The sequence below is a fragment of the Nerophis lumbriciformis genome, linkage group LG27, assembly GCF_033978685.3.
Source record: "Nerophis lumbriciformis linkage group LG27, RoL_Nlum_v2.1, whole genome shotgun sequence".
Lineage (NCBI taxonomy): Eukaryota > Metazoa > Chordata > Actinopteri > Syngnathiformes > Syngnathidae > Nerophis > Nerophis lumbriciformis.
The window spans coordinates 70,093-84,146 of record NC_084574.2 but is presented as its reverse complement, the minus strand read 5'-3'; the positions used below and the strand labels follow the sequence as shown (position 1 = coordinate 84,146).

The window sequence follows — 14,054 nt, the reverse complement described above, 5'->3', positions numbered from 1 at the left end:
TAACCCCAATTTTTTTTGTGTGCAGGATTATACCGAGTACGGTTGCATGCCTACTGTTTACTACTGCAGTATCTTGTAACAAACATATATGCTAACAGCCGACAACTTTGTTTGTGTGCAACAGTCCAGTAACCCACGCTAGGGTCCGTACCTGGTTTTAGGACCACGGTTTGGCTTCTTTTTCGGTACATTTTGTGGAGAGAAAGAGAACAACTTCTTTTTCCTCTCAAATTTGTTTTGTTATTTTGCTTGTCATTGCAAACATTGTGCAGTAAACAAAGTCAAATGGGTGTCGGGAATATTGTAAGACTTTTATTTCAAGTGAACATTTACTAAACAACACTTTCAAATGGTAAATTATTATTTTTTTCATTGATTACATCAGTGCTTCTCACCAGTGCTTTTGTAACCAACAAGCGGTGACCCACATTGTGGAGTTTTTAAAACTCAAATACTGTAGCTAATATTTACGTAACTAGAATTTGCAATTCCGGGAGGAATTGCGTGTGAATGCCCAATGTGCGCAAGCCGCCGATACGCGTGAGTGGAATTGAAATGCTTGAATGTCCAGGGTGAGTGGAGTGTGTGAATGTTGGAACGATTCGAATCGGTTGAGAAATGTGGGATGTGAAGAGTTTTGTATATTGCCCATTCATTTTCAACAGGGGGTAAATTCCTGGTAATTCCAGGTAATCAGGGAATTTTTGGAACCGGGAAACATGCAATGCAATGCAGTGTGGATGGTGAAACGCTTCAAATTGGAAGAGAAATGTGTGATATGCAGTAGATTGTATAATGCCCAGTCATTGTCAACAGGGAGAAAATTCTGAGAATTTTAGGAAAGGGAAAACAAGTTTTATGTTCGATATATGGGATGAGTAGTGTGGGTGGATGGTTGAAAGGTCGGAATCGGGTTTAAAAATGGCGCAACATTTTGAGAATTTAGGGCATTGCAAAACTATGAATACGTCCATTCATTTGAATGAGAATTTCCTGGAAATTTGGGGACAATCGGGAATCTTTAAAAAAATATTGATCCTAGCACAATTGTCCTGGATGATATGAATGGGTTGGTGTTGAAAGTTTTGGAATCTGTTGAAAAATGTTGACGTAGTTGACACAGTTTGACTTTAAAATGGGTATTTCTGGATTCCTGGAATTTCTTTGTTGTCACAATGAAGAGGAATGTTTTGAAGTTAAAATGGTCAAAAACGGTTGAAAAATGTGGACTGTGAAAACTTTTCAGGTAAAGGTAAAAATAGCGCTTAGAAAAATCGGGAATTCTGAAAATTACTGGAATTTTTTTCTTATTTGAATTTTTGAATCGGGTGAGAAATGTGGGAGTTGTGCATGTTTGAACATTTTCAATGGGAAAAGTGTCCCGCAAAACAGGGAATTCTGGGTAATCCAGGATATACTGTATATATTTGTATATTTTGTGGCAGCTGAGGATTCTCGATGGAGCCGAACATTTTCATACTTGACTGCTTCTGATTGGATGCAAACTGTACGTGTGGAGCGCGTCAAGCTGTTGCAGCGGAATAATAATAATAATAATAATAATAATCTTAAATGTGTGAATGCATTGACACAATAAAAGTACATTGAAGTGCAGTTTGAGGTCGTGTAAAATCATGTATAGAAGTTGAATGATTATTTCAGTGCATGTTATATCAGAGGAGTTTAATCTTTGCAGACAAAAAGTTTGATTAAAAATATTTACATTAAAAAAAAATTCTGATTAAATTAGTGGGTGTGTTTATTCTCCCAGTCGGGCCCAATACAGTAATTCAGTCACACAGATGTTCTGTGAGTGCCTGCAAGTCCAAATTCCTGCAGGAATACAGGTGAGCTGCAGTATATAGTGAAACTATAGTCGCTGCTACTTTTTAAATGTTGTGTTTCAACTTCTATGCTAGTGTTAGTCACATTCCTTTATTTTGTTCTTCTGGGCTGCACTTCCAGTTGTGTAAGGGGAAGAGGCACAATGGCGATTGAACACTCATTACGTCTTGACAAGCATGACTTTTGCAATGGTGGAACACACACAGACACAAACACACACGCAGAATCACGGTCAATAAAGGCAAATTGTTACATGCAGGATTGTACTGAGCATCATTGCTTCCCTATGTTTACTACTGCGGTACCGTCTAACACAGTGGTCCCCAACCACCGGTCCAGGGACCGGTATCGGTCCGTGACGCATTTGCTACCAGGCTGCACAGAAACATTCATTCATTTTCTCTGACTTAACTTTCTGTCCCACTAAACACACCAATAAGCTTGTTAATACTAACTACAAAAGCAGTGAAGTTGTCAGGTTGTGTAAATGGTAAATAAAAAGAGAATACAACAAATCCTTTTCAACTTATATTCAATTGAATAGACTGCAAAGACAAGATATTTCATGTTCACATTGACAAAACTTTGGTATTTTTTGCAAACAATCATGAAGTTAGAATTGAATAGCAGCAACACATTGCAAAAAAGGCATTTTTACCAGTGTGTTACATGGCCTTTCCTTTTAACAACACTCAGTAAAGGTTTGGGAACTGAGGAGACACATTTTTGAAGTGGAATTCTTTCCCATTCTTGCTTGATGTACAGCTTAAGTTGTTCAACAGTCTCCCTTCTCATATTTTAGCCTTCACACATTTTCAATGTCTGGACTACAGGCAGGCCAGTCTAGTACCCACACTCTTTTACTATGAAGCCATGCTGTTATAACACCTGGCTTGGCATTGTCTTGCTGAAATAAGCAGGGGCGTCCATGATAACGTTGCTTGGATGGCAACATATGTTGCTCCAAAAGCTGTATGTACCTTTCAGCATTAATGGTGCCTTCACAGATGTGTAAGTTACCCATGTCTTGGCCACTAATACACCCCCATACCATCACACATGCTGCCTTTTACACTTTGCGCCTATAACAATCCGGATGGTTCTTTTACTCTTTGTTCCATAGTTTCCAAAGACAATTTGAAATGTGGACTCGTCAGACCACAGAACACTTTTCCACTTTGCATAAGTCCATTTTAGATGAGCTCGGGCCCAGCGAAGTCGGCGGCGTTTCTGGGTGTTGTTGATAAATGGCTTTTGCTTTCCATAATAGAGTTTTAACTTGCACTTACAGATATAGCGACCAACTGTAGTTACTGACAGTGGTTTTCTGAAGTGCTCCTGAGGCATGTGGTGATATCTTTTACACACTGATGTGGCTTGTTGATGCAGTAGCGCCTGAGGGATCCAAGGTGTGTAATATCATTGCTTATGTGCAGTGATTTCTCCAGATTCTCTGAACCTTTTGATGATATTACGGAGCGTAGATGGTGAAATCCCTAAATTCCTTGTTGAGAAATGTTTTTCTTAAACAATTTGCTCAGGCATTTGTTGACAAAGTGGTGACCCTCGCCCCGTCCTTGTTTGTGAATGACTGAGCATTTCATGGAAGCTGCTTTTATACCCAATCATGGCACCCACCTGTTCCCAATTAGCCTGTTCACCTGTGGGATGTTCCAAATAAGAGCATTCCTCAACTTTCTCACTCTTTTTTGCGACTTGTTCCAACTTTTTTGAAACATGTTGCAGGCATCAAATTCCAAATGAGCTCATATTTGCAAAAAATTAAGTTTTCCAGTTCGAACATGAAATATCTTGTCTTTGCAGTCTATTCAATTGAATATAAGTTGAAAAGGATTTGCAAATCATTATATTCTCTTTTTATTTACCATTTACACAACGTGACAACTTCACTGCTTTTGGGTTTTGTATAAACTACTGCATTTTCTCTGACTTAACTTTTGCCTGTCCCACTAAACACCAATAAGCCTGTTAGTAGATGTATATTACAACTCCTTTGTTATAGTACATTAATAAACACACCAATAAGCCTGTTAGTAGATATATATTACAACTCCTTTGTTGTAGTACATTAATAAACACACCAATAAGCCTGTTAGTAGATGTATATTACAACTCCTTTGTTATAGTACATTAATAAACACACCAATAAGCCTGTTAGTAGATATATATTACAACTCCTTTGTTATAGTACATTAATAAACACACCAATAAGCCTGTTAGTAGATGTATATTACAACTCCTTACTTATAGTACATTAATAAACACACCAATAAGCTTGTTAGTAGATAGTCCTCTGTTGTAGTACATGGGACAATGCACATTAATGTGCCACATTGTAGCTAAAAGGCACATTTTTAATGTTCTTTTTTTTTTTTTTTTTTGCTGTTTTTATCTGCCACACGTAGAAATCCGGTCTGTGAAAATAATGCATGCATTAAACCGTCCCTGGTAGAAAAAAGGTTGGGTAACCCTGTTCTAACAGACATGTTTGATGGAGGTAAAAATGCTAAGAGCTGATCCCCGTGATGGAACTGAAATGAATTGCAAGCATAGCAGATGAGAGGAATTGTTAGTCTCCTCCCAAGCTAACATGTCCCTACTGTCATCCTCCCTCTCCAACATCAAAGCCTGCTTCTCCATATGTTCACTAGAGATGCAACGCTGTCAAAATTGTCAACCAAATGAGTTTGATTGATATTGTATATCGTCTATATTGTGCAAGCCAACTCTCCTGTAGGTTTCTTCCAACTTCTTCAAACGCTATCCATGCAGCACCTACACCCCATACTCAAGAAGCTGTCAAACCACATATTCAATTCCAGATCATTTTCCCCCGGCAGGAGATCCACATTTAGGTAACCCGCACAGACCTTCCCGAATGTTCCTCACGACACCTCCAGCTATGATCTTGTGTATACGGCACATTCAAGCCAACTCATCTCTAGAACAATCTCTCCATGATGTTGATTCATTCTACACTGTTTTAGATTTGCTTTGACAAGACATTCCTCACTTCTCCACTCACCTTTGTGTAATCCTGCAAACACACAAACTGACGGAGGACTTACACAACAACGCGGCGATTCAGGAACCAGTATTTGCGGCGGTGTCGGTCAAAGCCGACGGGCAGCTGCCGGAGGAATGGTCTGGTCTTCTGTACCTCAGGGATGCAGTCGGCCACACCCGGCACCTTGTGGGCCACGCACACCTCGCACTGCCACTCGTCTTCGGGAACTTCCTGCAGCGGCGGCTTCACACACTCCAAGTGGTAAACGGCCGCGCAGGTCTCGCAGCACAGCAGGTCGCCAAGGCGGTGGCACACCCGGCAGTGGTCGTCATAGGCCACCACGCCTTCTGACATCAGCTCTTCCCTAGCGATGTTGGTCGCCAGAAACTGGTCCACTAGAAACTGGAGAACTTTGATTTTACTTTCCAACGGTTCAAAGGGGTAATCTTCCCCTTCCTGCAAAGGCAGAACGTGGCGGTATTCCGCATCGCTCTCGCAGTACGCCCTCAAAACCTCCGGCCAGGTCATACCGTCCACAAAATAGAGCGTTGAATTAACAGAATCCTTCACGTCAGCAGGCCCAAAAGTGGTATTGGAAGTGTCCTCCTCTCTGAGAATAGCCTTGAGTAAGGAGATGTGTGTCTCTGCCAGCAGCATGCACTGCTCCTGGCTGGCCACCGCCGCGCAGAAATCTTCAAAGCGAAAAGGGGAGAGCCGCAGCACCGTGCCGAAGTTGCGGAGAACCTCGTAGACGGCCGACACGTTGAGGAGCTGTGAGGTAGGAACCGGGAGGTCCTCGGAGGACTTGGGAAGATCCAACGAGGGAATGTCTTGCGGCTCGAAGACGGGGGACTGCTCCTGTACCACGAGACTCCTTCGTCTGCCTGCGGTCGTGAAAGGAACACAGGTGGCAATTAGGGAAAGCATAAAAGGGTAAATACTGAGTTTGGAACCTTTTAGAAAAGGGACGTTTGATTGATATTATAAGAAATTACTAAGGGTGTAACGGTACGTGTATTTATATTGAACCGCTTCGGTACGGGGGTTCCGGTTCGGTTCGGAGGTGTACCGAACGAGTTTCCACACGGACATATTAAGTAGCGTAACGCACGTTGTGTAAACAATGCACACCGAGGCATAACACACGGCATGCTAGCAGCTAACGGGCTAGGATAGACTGACCATACGTCCTCTTTTCACCGGACATGTCCTCTTTTGCAGAGCTGTCAGGGCGCAGTTTCTTAAATGCCTCAAATGTCCGGCATTTTGAGTTAGGGTTGCGTGTATTTTCAATGTACGTTCAGGGTTAAGAAGGGGTTAAAAACAAAACAAACAGCAGCATTGGTGAGGGAGGGGCAGAGACAGAGAGAGAGAGAGAGTTATGATAAACGCGCAAGCGTCGCCAGGCTCTGCTTTTTATCCATAGATTTATCACATTTAATTTTTTATTATCTATAGCAGGGGTGTCAAAAGTGTGCCCCGGAAACCATTTGCGGCCCACAGCTAATGTTTTAAAGGCCCACGGCACATTCTAAAATACTAACAAAAACATAACAAAAGTGAAATAAAAAAGCTAAAAGGTTAAATGTAATTTAGAAAAAGTTGCAATGTTGACTAATAAAACAAAGCTGTTTTTTTTCTTTCAAACGGTCATTGCTCAAAACATAATATTGAATCAAAATCAATGTTATTATGAATTATTGACCTATCCAAGGTTCCCATTACTTCACATCAAATATTCCACTAGGAAAAATGTTTTTGGTGGAAGATTTTGCAAATTTGGTAAATAAATAACCAAAAAAAAATATTGTGTTGTTTTCTTACTGTACCGAAAATGAACCGAATCGTGACCTCTAAATCGAGGTACGTACCGAACCAAAATTTTTGTGTACCGTTACACCCCTAGAAATGACATATCATCATCACATATCGCCATAGACACAAAATCAATATGAATAAAAAATGCGTTCGATAAATCAATCGATGTATGTCTATATTTTTTTCTTCTTCGTCGGAAGAAACAGGAAGTGGTGAAGCAAGGTTGATTGCATGAACTAACTGAGCAACGCAGGAAGTGATCACTGATCAGGCAACAGCATCAACTATCAACTTTAGTCTTTGCATGGAGTAAGAAGAGAAAGTAAACATGAGTGCAAAAGAGAGCGAACAAATTGTGGATAAAAGAGGAAAAGTTACCTGGACAGTTTATTGGAGTTATTAACACGGACCTGAGTCAGACCAAGGCGCTAGTAATCAGTAATATCACACCACACTCAACCTGCAGAAAAGAGTACTTCTCACGTTTACACTTTGCACTATTTTGTTACACTTTATTAGGCTTTTCTTTTTTTTAACTTAATTCTTATTTTTGCACCTTCATTATTGTTAAGTGTTCAATGTGATTTTAGAATTTGAGTGTTTTCCAGTGTTGACACTTCCTTGTTCCTTTATGCCTTGATAGCTGAGAGCATTACAATTAGAGGAAGGTAGTAACATTTGAAATAAAACCGTTTACATTTAATATATTTTTCTCCTAGTCATTATTTTTTTGACAGCTCATAAAAATATCAACAATTATGGATATCAACCGATATAAAACACTTAAACCGTGGCACACTTTTCAGCCATATTGCCCAGCCCTGGTTCCTTATGCCCGTTTGCTAGATGTACTAAACGTGATAGATCTCACAATCTATATGCCCACCACTTCACAGAGGACAGAATTGTGGAACGTTTTGCTGGACATCTTAAAATAAAGCCTGGAGCTCTACCAAACACCCAGTCAGCTACAGTATGTTTGATCAGCAACTGGACTAAATTAGCATAAAGTTACTGTTAAAATGTGCCTAATGTTGAATAGCTTTGCTAGTGTGGGGTCACTAATGTTTGTTTCCTCACACTCTCCTTAAGGTTTCGTTGTTGTAGAAAACAGCAGAGCCTTTATTTATAATTGTTCAAATATATATTGGTACCTCCTCCTGTGTATTTGTGTATTTCAGTCCCCCCAAAATTAAATCAAACCATGGAGGCATTGTGTAAATATTTATAAAACAATCTTGCCTTCCTTCTGGGAAACGAGCCGTCTGGAATTTACGCATTTGGTGACGTTTTTGCAGAGGATATTTACATGTATGGTATAAATTTCTCCAAGTTGTTATTGTAGATGAACTGACTGGCTCGTACATGCACATGCATCTTCCGCTGTCATACAACATAGTAGCTTATTGTTTGAACTTCATCTGTCAGTAGACTCGCTGTGGAAGCGCTAAAAACTACAACAAAGATGGCGAGGCAGTCGAAGTGCAGCCATGTAAATAAGACTGCCCACAACATGGCGCATCCTGACGAGATAGTCAAAAAAGTGTCTGTAAAACAGAACCTATGCCAAATTCTAACCAAAGACCCAGCATTACATTTGAGGTAGACTACAAGGAAGTGTTTCAATTTAGAAAACAAACAATGATAGGAGGGCAGCACGGTGGGTCTGCCTCACAATACGAAGGTCCTGGGTTCCATCCTGCGCTCGGGATCTTTCTGTGTGGAGTTTGCATGTTCACTGCGTGGGTTCTACTCCGGCTTCCTCCCACCTCCAAAGACATGCACCTGGGGATAGGTTGATTGGCAACACTAAATGGTCCCTAGTGTGTGAATGTTGTCTGTCTATCTGTGTTGGCCCTGTGATGAGGGGGCGACTTGTCCAGGGTGTGCCCCGCCTTCCGCCCGAATGTAGCTGAGAAAGGCTACAGTGCCCCCCGCGACCCCGAAGGGAATAAGCGGTAGAAAATGGATGGATGGTGATAGGAAATTGTGAAATCATTACTTTTCACAGCAATTCCATCTGGAGCTTATTTATTTGGTTGTCTTCACACAGCTGCTTGTTTGGTTTGCTTTGGATTAAAACGAACACTAGGAGGCAAAACTGAATGAATGTTCCTTTTAGTCCTTTACAATACAAATACTACAATAATAGTCTATTTGAATATTACTTTGGCAGATATGGGTGACAAGCATGGCTGGTTGCTATGGTAACGGCAGGCCAGTGTAATGAATGAAGTGATGTTTGCAACAAGTGAGGGGGAGAAAAAGGGCGCCTCACTTCAAAACAAAGAGCTGTCAAAGTCATAGCAGAAAGTTAGCATGACTTTGAAGTTTGAGAAGGACTATTGTTGAATAAAGGTAGTAACTTCCTTGACAAATGTTTGCAAATGCACCTTTGTGTGTGCTGCAGTGACACGAGTGGACGTGGACGAGCACACGGTAAACAAAGGCCTGTTTCTCCATTTTGAACAATGCAAGTAGCTTGATGTGTTTGGGGCACACACGTCGCCTACCTGTCGTGCTGGGGCTCCCCGCACTGCTGTCCGTGCAGTAGCTGCCCTCCTCATCCTCGTCCTCGTCCTCGTCCTCTTCCTCGTCCTCATCCTCTTCCTCCACGAAGTCCGAGTCCATCCCCAGCAAGGCCTCCTCGTCTTCCGAAGGGTTGTCGTTGAGGAGTTCGTCCTCCTCCTCCTCCGATCGGTAGCTCAAGTTGTCGTCCTCCTCGTCGCTGTTGTCGTCGTACACCACCTTGATCGCAGGCCGCCTCGCTCCGCCTCTCGACCCCCTGCCTCGGCCTCTGCTTCCCCGGCCCCGCGATGGCTCAGCGGCGGCTGCAACTTTCTTGCGGCCCCGGGACAAATTCAAGTTCTCTCGGCCGGATATGTCCGCCTCCAGCTCGCTGAAGCCCCGTCCTCTGCCCCGTCCTCGTCCCCGGGTCCCTCTGCTCCGTCCGCTCCGAGAGCCGCGGGCCGGCCCGGACGAGCCCTCCCGCATCCCAGCCGCCAGTTTGGGCGGCCTTCCTCGCCTGCCCCGCATTGGAGGAGCGCGCCTCTTCTTTTCCGCTTCAATCTCGGAGCCGCGAGAAGGAAACACTAGGCGGGGTCATGCAAAAGTTCCCACGGGCCCACCGTCTCCAATTTCGGGCGGAAAGCTCAAAGTGAATGGCCGGTGTCCCGCTCCGGGTCGCCTAACGACGCCATCTTTCTTCTTGGCTCTCCCTGCGTTGAAAACACAGAAGGCCTCAGACCTGCGTCAAGCTGCTCGCACATCCCGCTCCCCACACCGGAAGTGGCTCTGGCGGACCATCACAATAAAACATGATAACCAAAAACGAATTACAAACAATACCCCATGAAAACACACTGTACCAAAAAATATATGAATTCAACATAAATGTAATTTACTTCTAATAACTTACAACTAGAGATGTCCGATAATATCGGAAATTATTGGTATCGTTTTTTTTTATTATCGGTATCGTTTTTTTGTTTGTTTGTTTTTTTAATTAAATCAACATAAAAAACACAAGATACACTTACAATTAGTGCACCAACCCAAACATTTACACTCATTCACACAAAAGGGTTGTTTCTTTCTGTTATTAATATTGTGGTTCCTACATTATATATCAATATATATCAATACAGTCTGCAAGGGATACAGTCCGTAAGCACACATGATTGTGCGTGCTGCTGCTCCACTAATAGTACTAACCTTTAACACTTCATTTTATTCATTTCATTAATTACTTGTTTCTATATATATATATATATATATATATATATATATATATATATATATATATATATATATATATATATATATATATATATATATATATATCATATGTTAAAGAAAGGGCATCTCTATCCTCCTTCAAAACCGCAATAAAAGTTCACCTCCAGGCAACTTCAACCCTAAACTAACACCCTCCCCGGATTGTAAATTATTAAATGTAAATAATCAAATGTAGATACTTTTTCTTATGCTTTCTGATCTCTCTCTCTGTCTCTATGTCCACTACTTGCTGTACATATCCTACCAAGTCAGTCCTACACTGTTCCAATGTCCATTTCTCTGATGAAAACCTAACCCCCCCCCCCCCTCCACATCCCACACCCCTAATTGTAAATAATGTAAATAATTCAATGTATATACTTTGATGATGAACTTGTGTGATGACTGTATTATGATGATAGTATATATCTGTATCATGAATCAATTTAAGTGGAGCCCGACTTAAACAAGTGTAAAAACTTATTGGGGTGTTACCATTTAGTGGTCAATTGTACGGAATATGTACTTCACTGTGCAATCTACTAATAAAAGTCTCAATCAATCAATCAATCAATCTGTTTTATATTGTTTTACTTTCTTTTTTATTCAAGAAAATGTTTTTAATTTATTTATCTTATTTTAATTTATTACTTAAAAAAAAAAAAACTTTATCTTCACCACACCTTTTTGTCCAAATTAGGCATAATAATGTGTTAATTCCACGACTGTACATATCGGTATCGATAAAGAGTTGGACAATATCGGAATATCGGATATCGGCAAAAAGCCATTATCGGACATCTCTACTTACAACACAACATACAATTTGAGCGTCGCTGTTTAGGAAGAAGTACTGTCAATGATACAAATCCAGCACGTGACGCGGCAATGTTTAGTCACATGACCCACGTATAGTCGACGTCACTTTGCATGCTGGTTGATGGAAACATAGATGTATAAATATGTCAACACTCTCATCTCAAAGTGCTTTATTACACCTGTTGTTCAATTGTGCTCATTTGCAATCGTTTTATGTTTGCTTATTGCTGGAAGAAAAGCAGCTATTAGAATCACTAATTATCGGTTATCATGGGCATGTATAGCTTTAAGTTTTTATACCACAATATATTATATTAAGTATAGGCTCCAGCACCCCCCGCCACCCCGAAAGGGACAAGCGGTAGGAAAATGGACGGTTAGAATTCAGTTGCGTGTTTGTGAGCGAATGGAAAGAGGAGGACGCGTCACACATTCAGGTGCCACATGGAGTACAGGCGCTAGAGGGCGCCAGTGAGCAGGGTAAGCATTGCATATAAAAGGTGGAGAAGATCAGGAAGAGGAGAATTTAGACATTAGTTTTTTATATGTATCATTTAAACTGTTAATAGAGGACGTCAACTATTGACAAAACAGAAATAAACTGTTCATATGGTGGCTTTTATTTTTAAAGGCCATGCTCTTTAGTTAGCAGCAGACTAAGTGTGATGTTATGTGCCAGGGAATATAAGAACTACACTACCCAGCATGCAACAGGAATGATGAGCATGCGCGGTAGGCCGGAAAGTGGTATGTAGAATGTTGTTATGAGCACGCTTTATGAGTAAACGTTTAGAACTCAGCCAACACGCCTCGTCTGCATGATTTACTAATAGACTGACAACGTCTGCATGATTGACTAATAGACAGACAACACATGGTGTCAGAAGTGGCCGTGAGCAGCGTCGGACGGAATGTTTGCCACGAGGGAGCCACGAAAGACGAGAGGAAGGAAGATGTGTGCTCTATAAATAAAGTTGATTTGATTTGATTTGATGTCTCTGGTCGCGTGACTGAAAACGTGCGAAGGACGCCACATTTCTGAGGAGTTTGCTACGGTGTGTGAAGACTACGAGCGGCGGTAAAGTGACGCAGAGGACAAGGGACACATTGAACAAATAGAAGAGGATCTTGTGCCCGAGTTGGAGGAAAGCCAACAACACAAAGAGCTGTGGAGTCCTGGTAACTTACCCCAAAGTGCAGTCATGGAAAAGCTAAGTCCACCTAGCCCAATGCTACTAACTGCTAATCTTGCTGATAACTGGAAGCGTTTTAAGCAAAGATGTAATATATATTTAGCAGCAAGCGGAGCAGGAGGTGATCATGAAAAGCTGAAAGCTCATATACTTTTGCATGTTATTGGAGAAGATGCTTTGGACATATTTAATAGCTTTCAGCTGGATGAAGCTCATTTGACTTTGGAACAGCTAATGACAAAGTTTGAAGAATACTTTGTGCCTCGTCAAAACGTGACATTTGAGAGGTATAAGTTTTTCACACATGACCAAAAGCAAGGAGTACCTTTTGATCAGTACATGGCAGAGCTTCATACACTAAGCAAAACATGTGAATATGACACTCTGAAAGACTCATTAGTGAGAGATAGGATTGTTTGTGGTACAATGGATAATGCACTGAGAGAAAGACTGCTTCGAGAAACTGGGCTTACGTTAGATAAGTGTGTCAGTATGTGTAGAGCAGCTAAGACCACCAGAGCTCAACCCGAAAAGAACACGACGAAAGACTGAGACAAGTGCTAGACAAGACAAGGGAGGTGAACCTGAAACTTAACAAAGAAAAATGTGAGTTTGGAGTGAAGTCACTTACCTTTGTGGGAGATGTTGTGAGTGAAGAGGGCGTGAAGCCAGACCCGAGAAAAACTTCAGCAATCAACAACATGGAAAGGCCAACCAACAAAGATGAGGTCAGACGTTTCCTAGGCATGGTCACCTATCTTGCCAAGTTTGTCCCACATCTGTCAACACAGTCAGCACCTCTCAGGAGTCTTCTTGAACAAAAGAATGAATGGATTTGGTCCCACGAGCAAGAACAATGTTTTCTGAAACTGAAAGAGACTCTTATACAGGAGCCCGTGTTAAAGTTTTTTGACCCCGAGAAGAGCACCAGGATCTCGGCAGATGCATCGCAGTACGGCCTGGGAGCAGTGCTACTGCAGCAACATGAAGAGCGGTGGCTACCTGTCGTCTATGCATCCAGAGCACTGACAAGTGCCGAGACCAGGTATGCTCAAATTGAAAAAGAACTGTTAGCAGGTTTGTATGCATGTGAGCGTTTCCATCAATATGTATATGGACAGATGTTTCAAGTGGAAACTGATCATAAACCGTTGGTGTCCATCATGAACAAACCATTGAATGACTGTCCAGTACGAATACAGCGCATGCTAATTCGACTGCAAAAATATGACGTGCACATGATGTATACACAAGGAAAATATATGTACACAGCTGACACATTGTCTAGAGCAGTGGATAAGAGAGAACTTGCAGACAGTGAAAATAGCACAGAGATACAGGCATATGTAGTGACATCTTTGCCGGTGACTGCAGACCGAACAGAACACATACGGAGAGAGACTATTGCAGATGAAACTATGAAAGAACTCAAGAGCACAGTACAGAATGGATGGCCTGACAACAAAAAGGATTGCCCCTTGAAAATACAAGACTATTGGAATTGTAGAGCTGAGCTCACAGTGGTGGATGACATTGTGCTAAAAGGCAGCAAATTTGTTATTCCGTACTCACTG

The 14,054-nt window shown here is 41.7% G+C and overlaps 2 protein-coding genes across 6 annotated transcripts in view; one reads left to right on the top strand and one right to left on the bottom strand.

Annotated features, from left to right (window-relative positions):
• The window catches only part of LOC133570279 (nucleosome-remodeling factor subunit BPTF-like), a 69,853-nt gene extending 59,907 nt beyond the window's left edge, over positions 1-9,946 (bottom strand). For 2 of the 3 annotated variants that reach the window (XR_012051225.1, XM_072916323.1), the window contains exons 1-2: positions 9,205-9,945; positions 4,935-5,757 (exon numbers count right to left, since the gene is read on the bottom strand). Coding sequence is in view for 2 of the 3 variants with exons in the window: in XM_072916323.1 (XP_072772424.1) it covers positions 4,935-5,757; positions 9,205-9,727 (1,346 nt within the window). In the remaining variant the exon portion in view is untranslated. Of the gene's footprint in view, positions 1-4,934; positions 5,758-9,204 lie in introns of all 3 variants that reach the window. The other variant, XM_072916324.1, reaches the window with a different exon arrangement.
• Positions 9,947-11,614: 1,668 nt separating this feature from the next.
• The window catches only part of LOC133570280 (uncharacterized), a 41,293-nt gene continuing 38,853 nt past the window's right edge, over positions 11,615-14,054 (top strand). Inside the window, exon 1 of one of the 3 annotated variants that reach the window (XM_061923121.2) lies at positions 11,615-11,767. The gene's annotated coding sequence lies outside the window, so the exon portion shown is untranslated. Of the gene's footprint in view, positions 11,768-13,380; positions 13,526-14,054 lie in introns of those variants that run through there. The other 2 variants (XM_061923122.2, XM_061923123.2) reach the window with 2 other exon arrangements.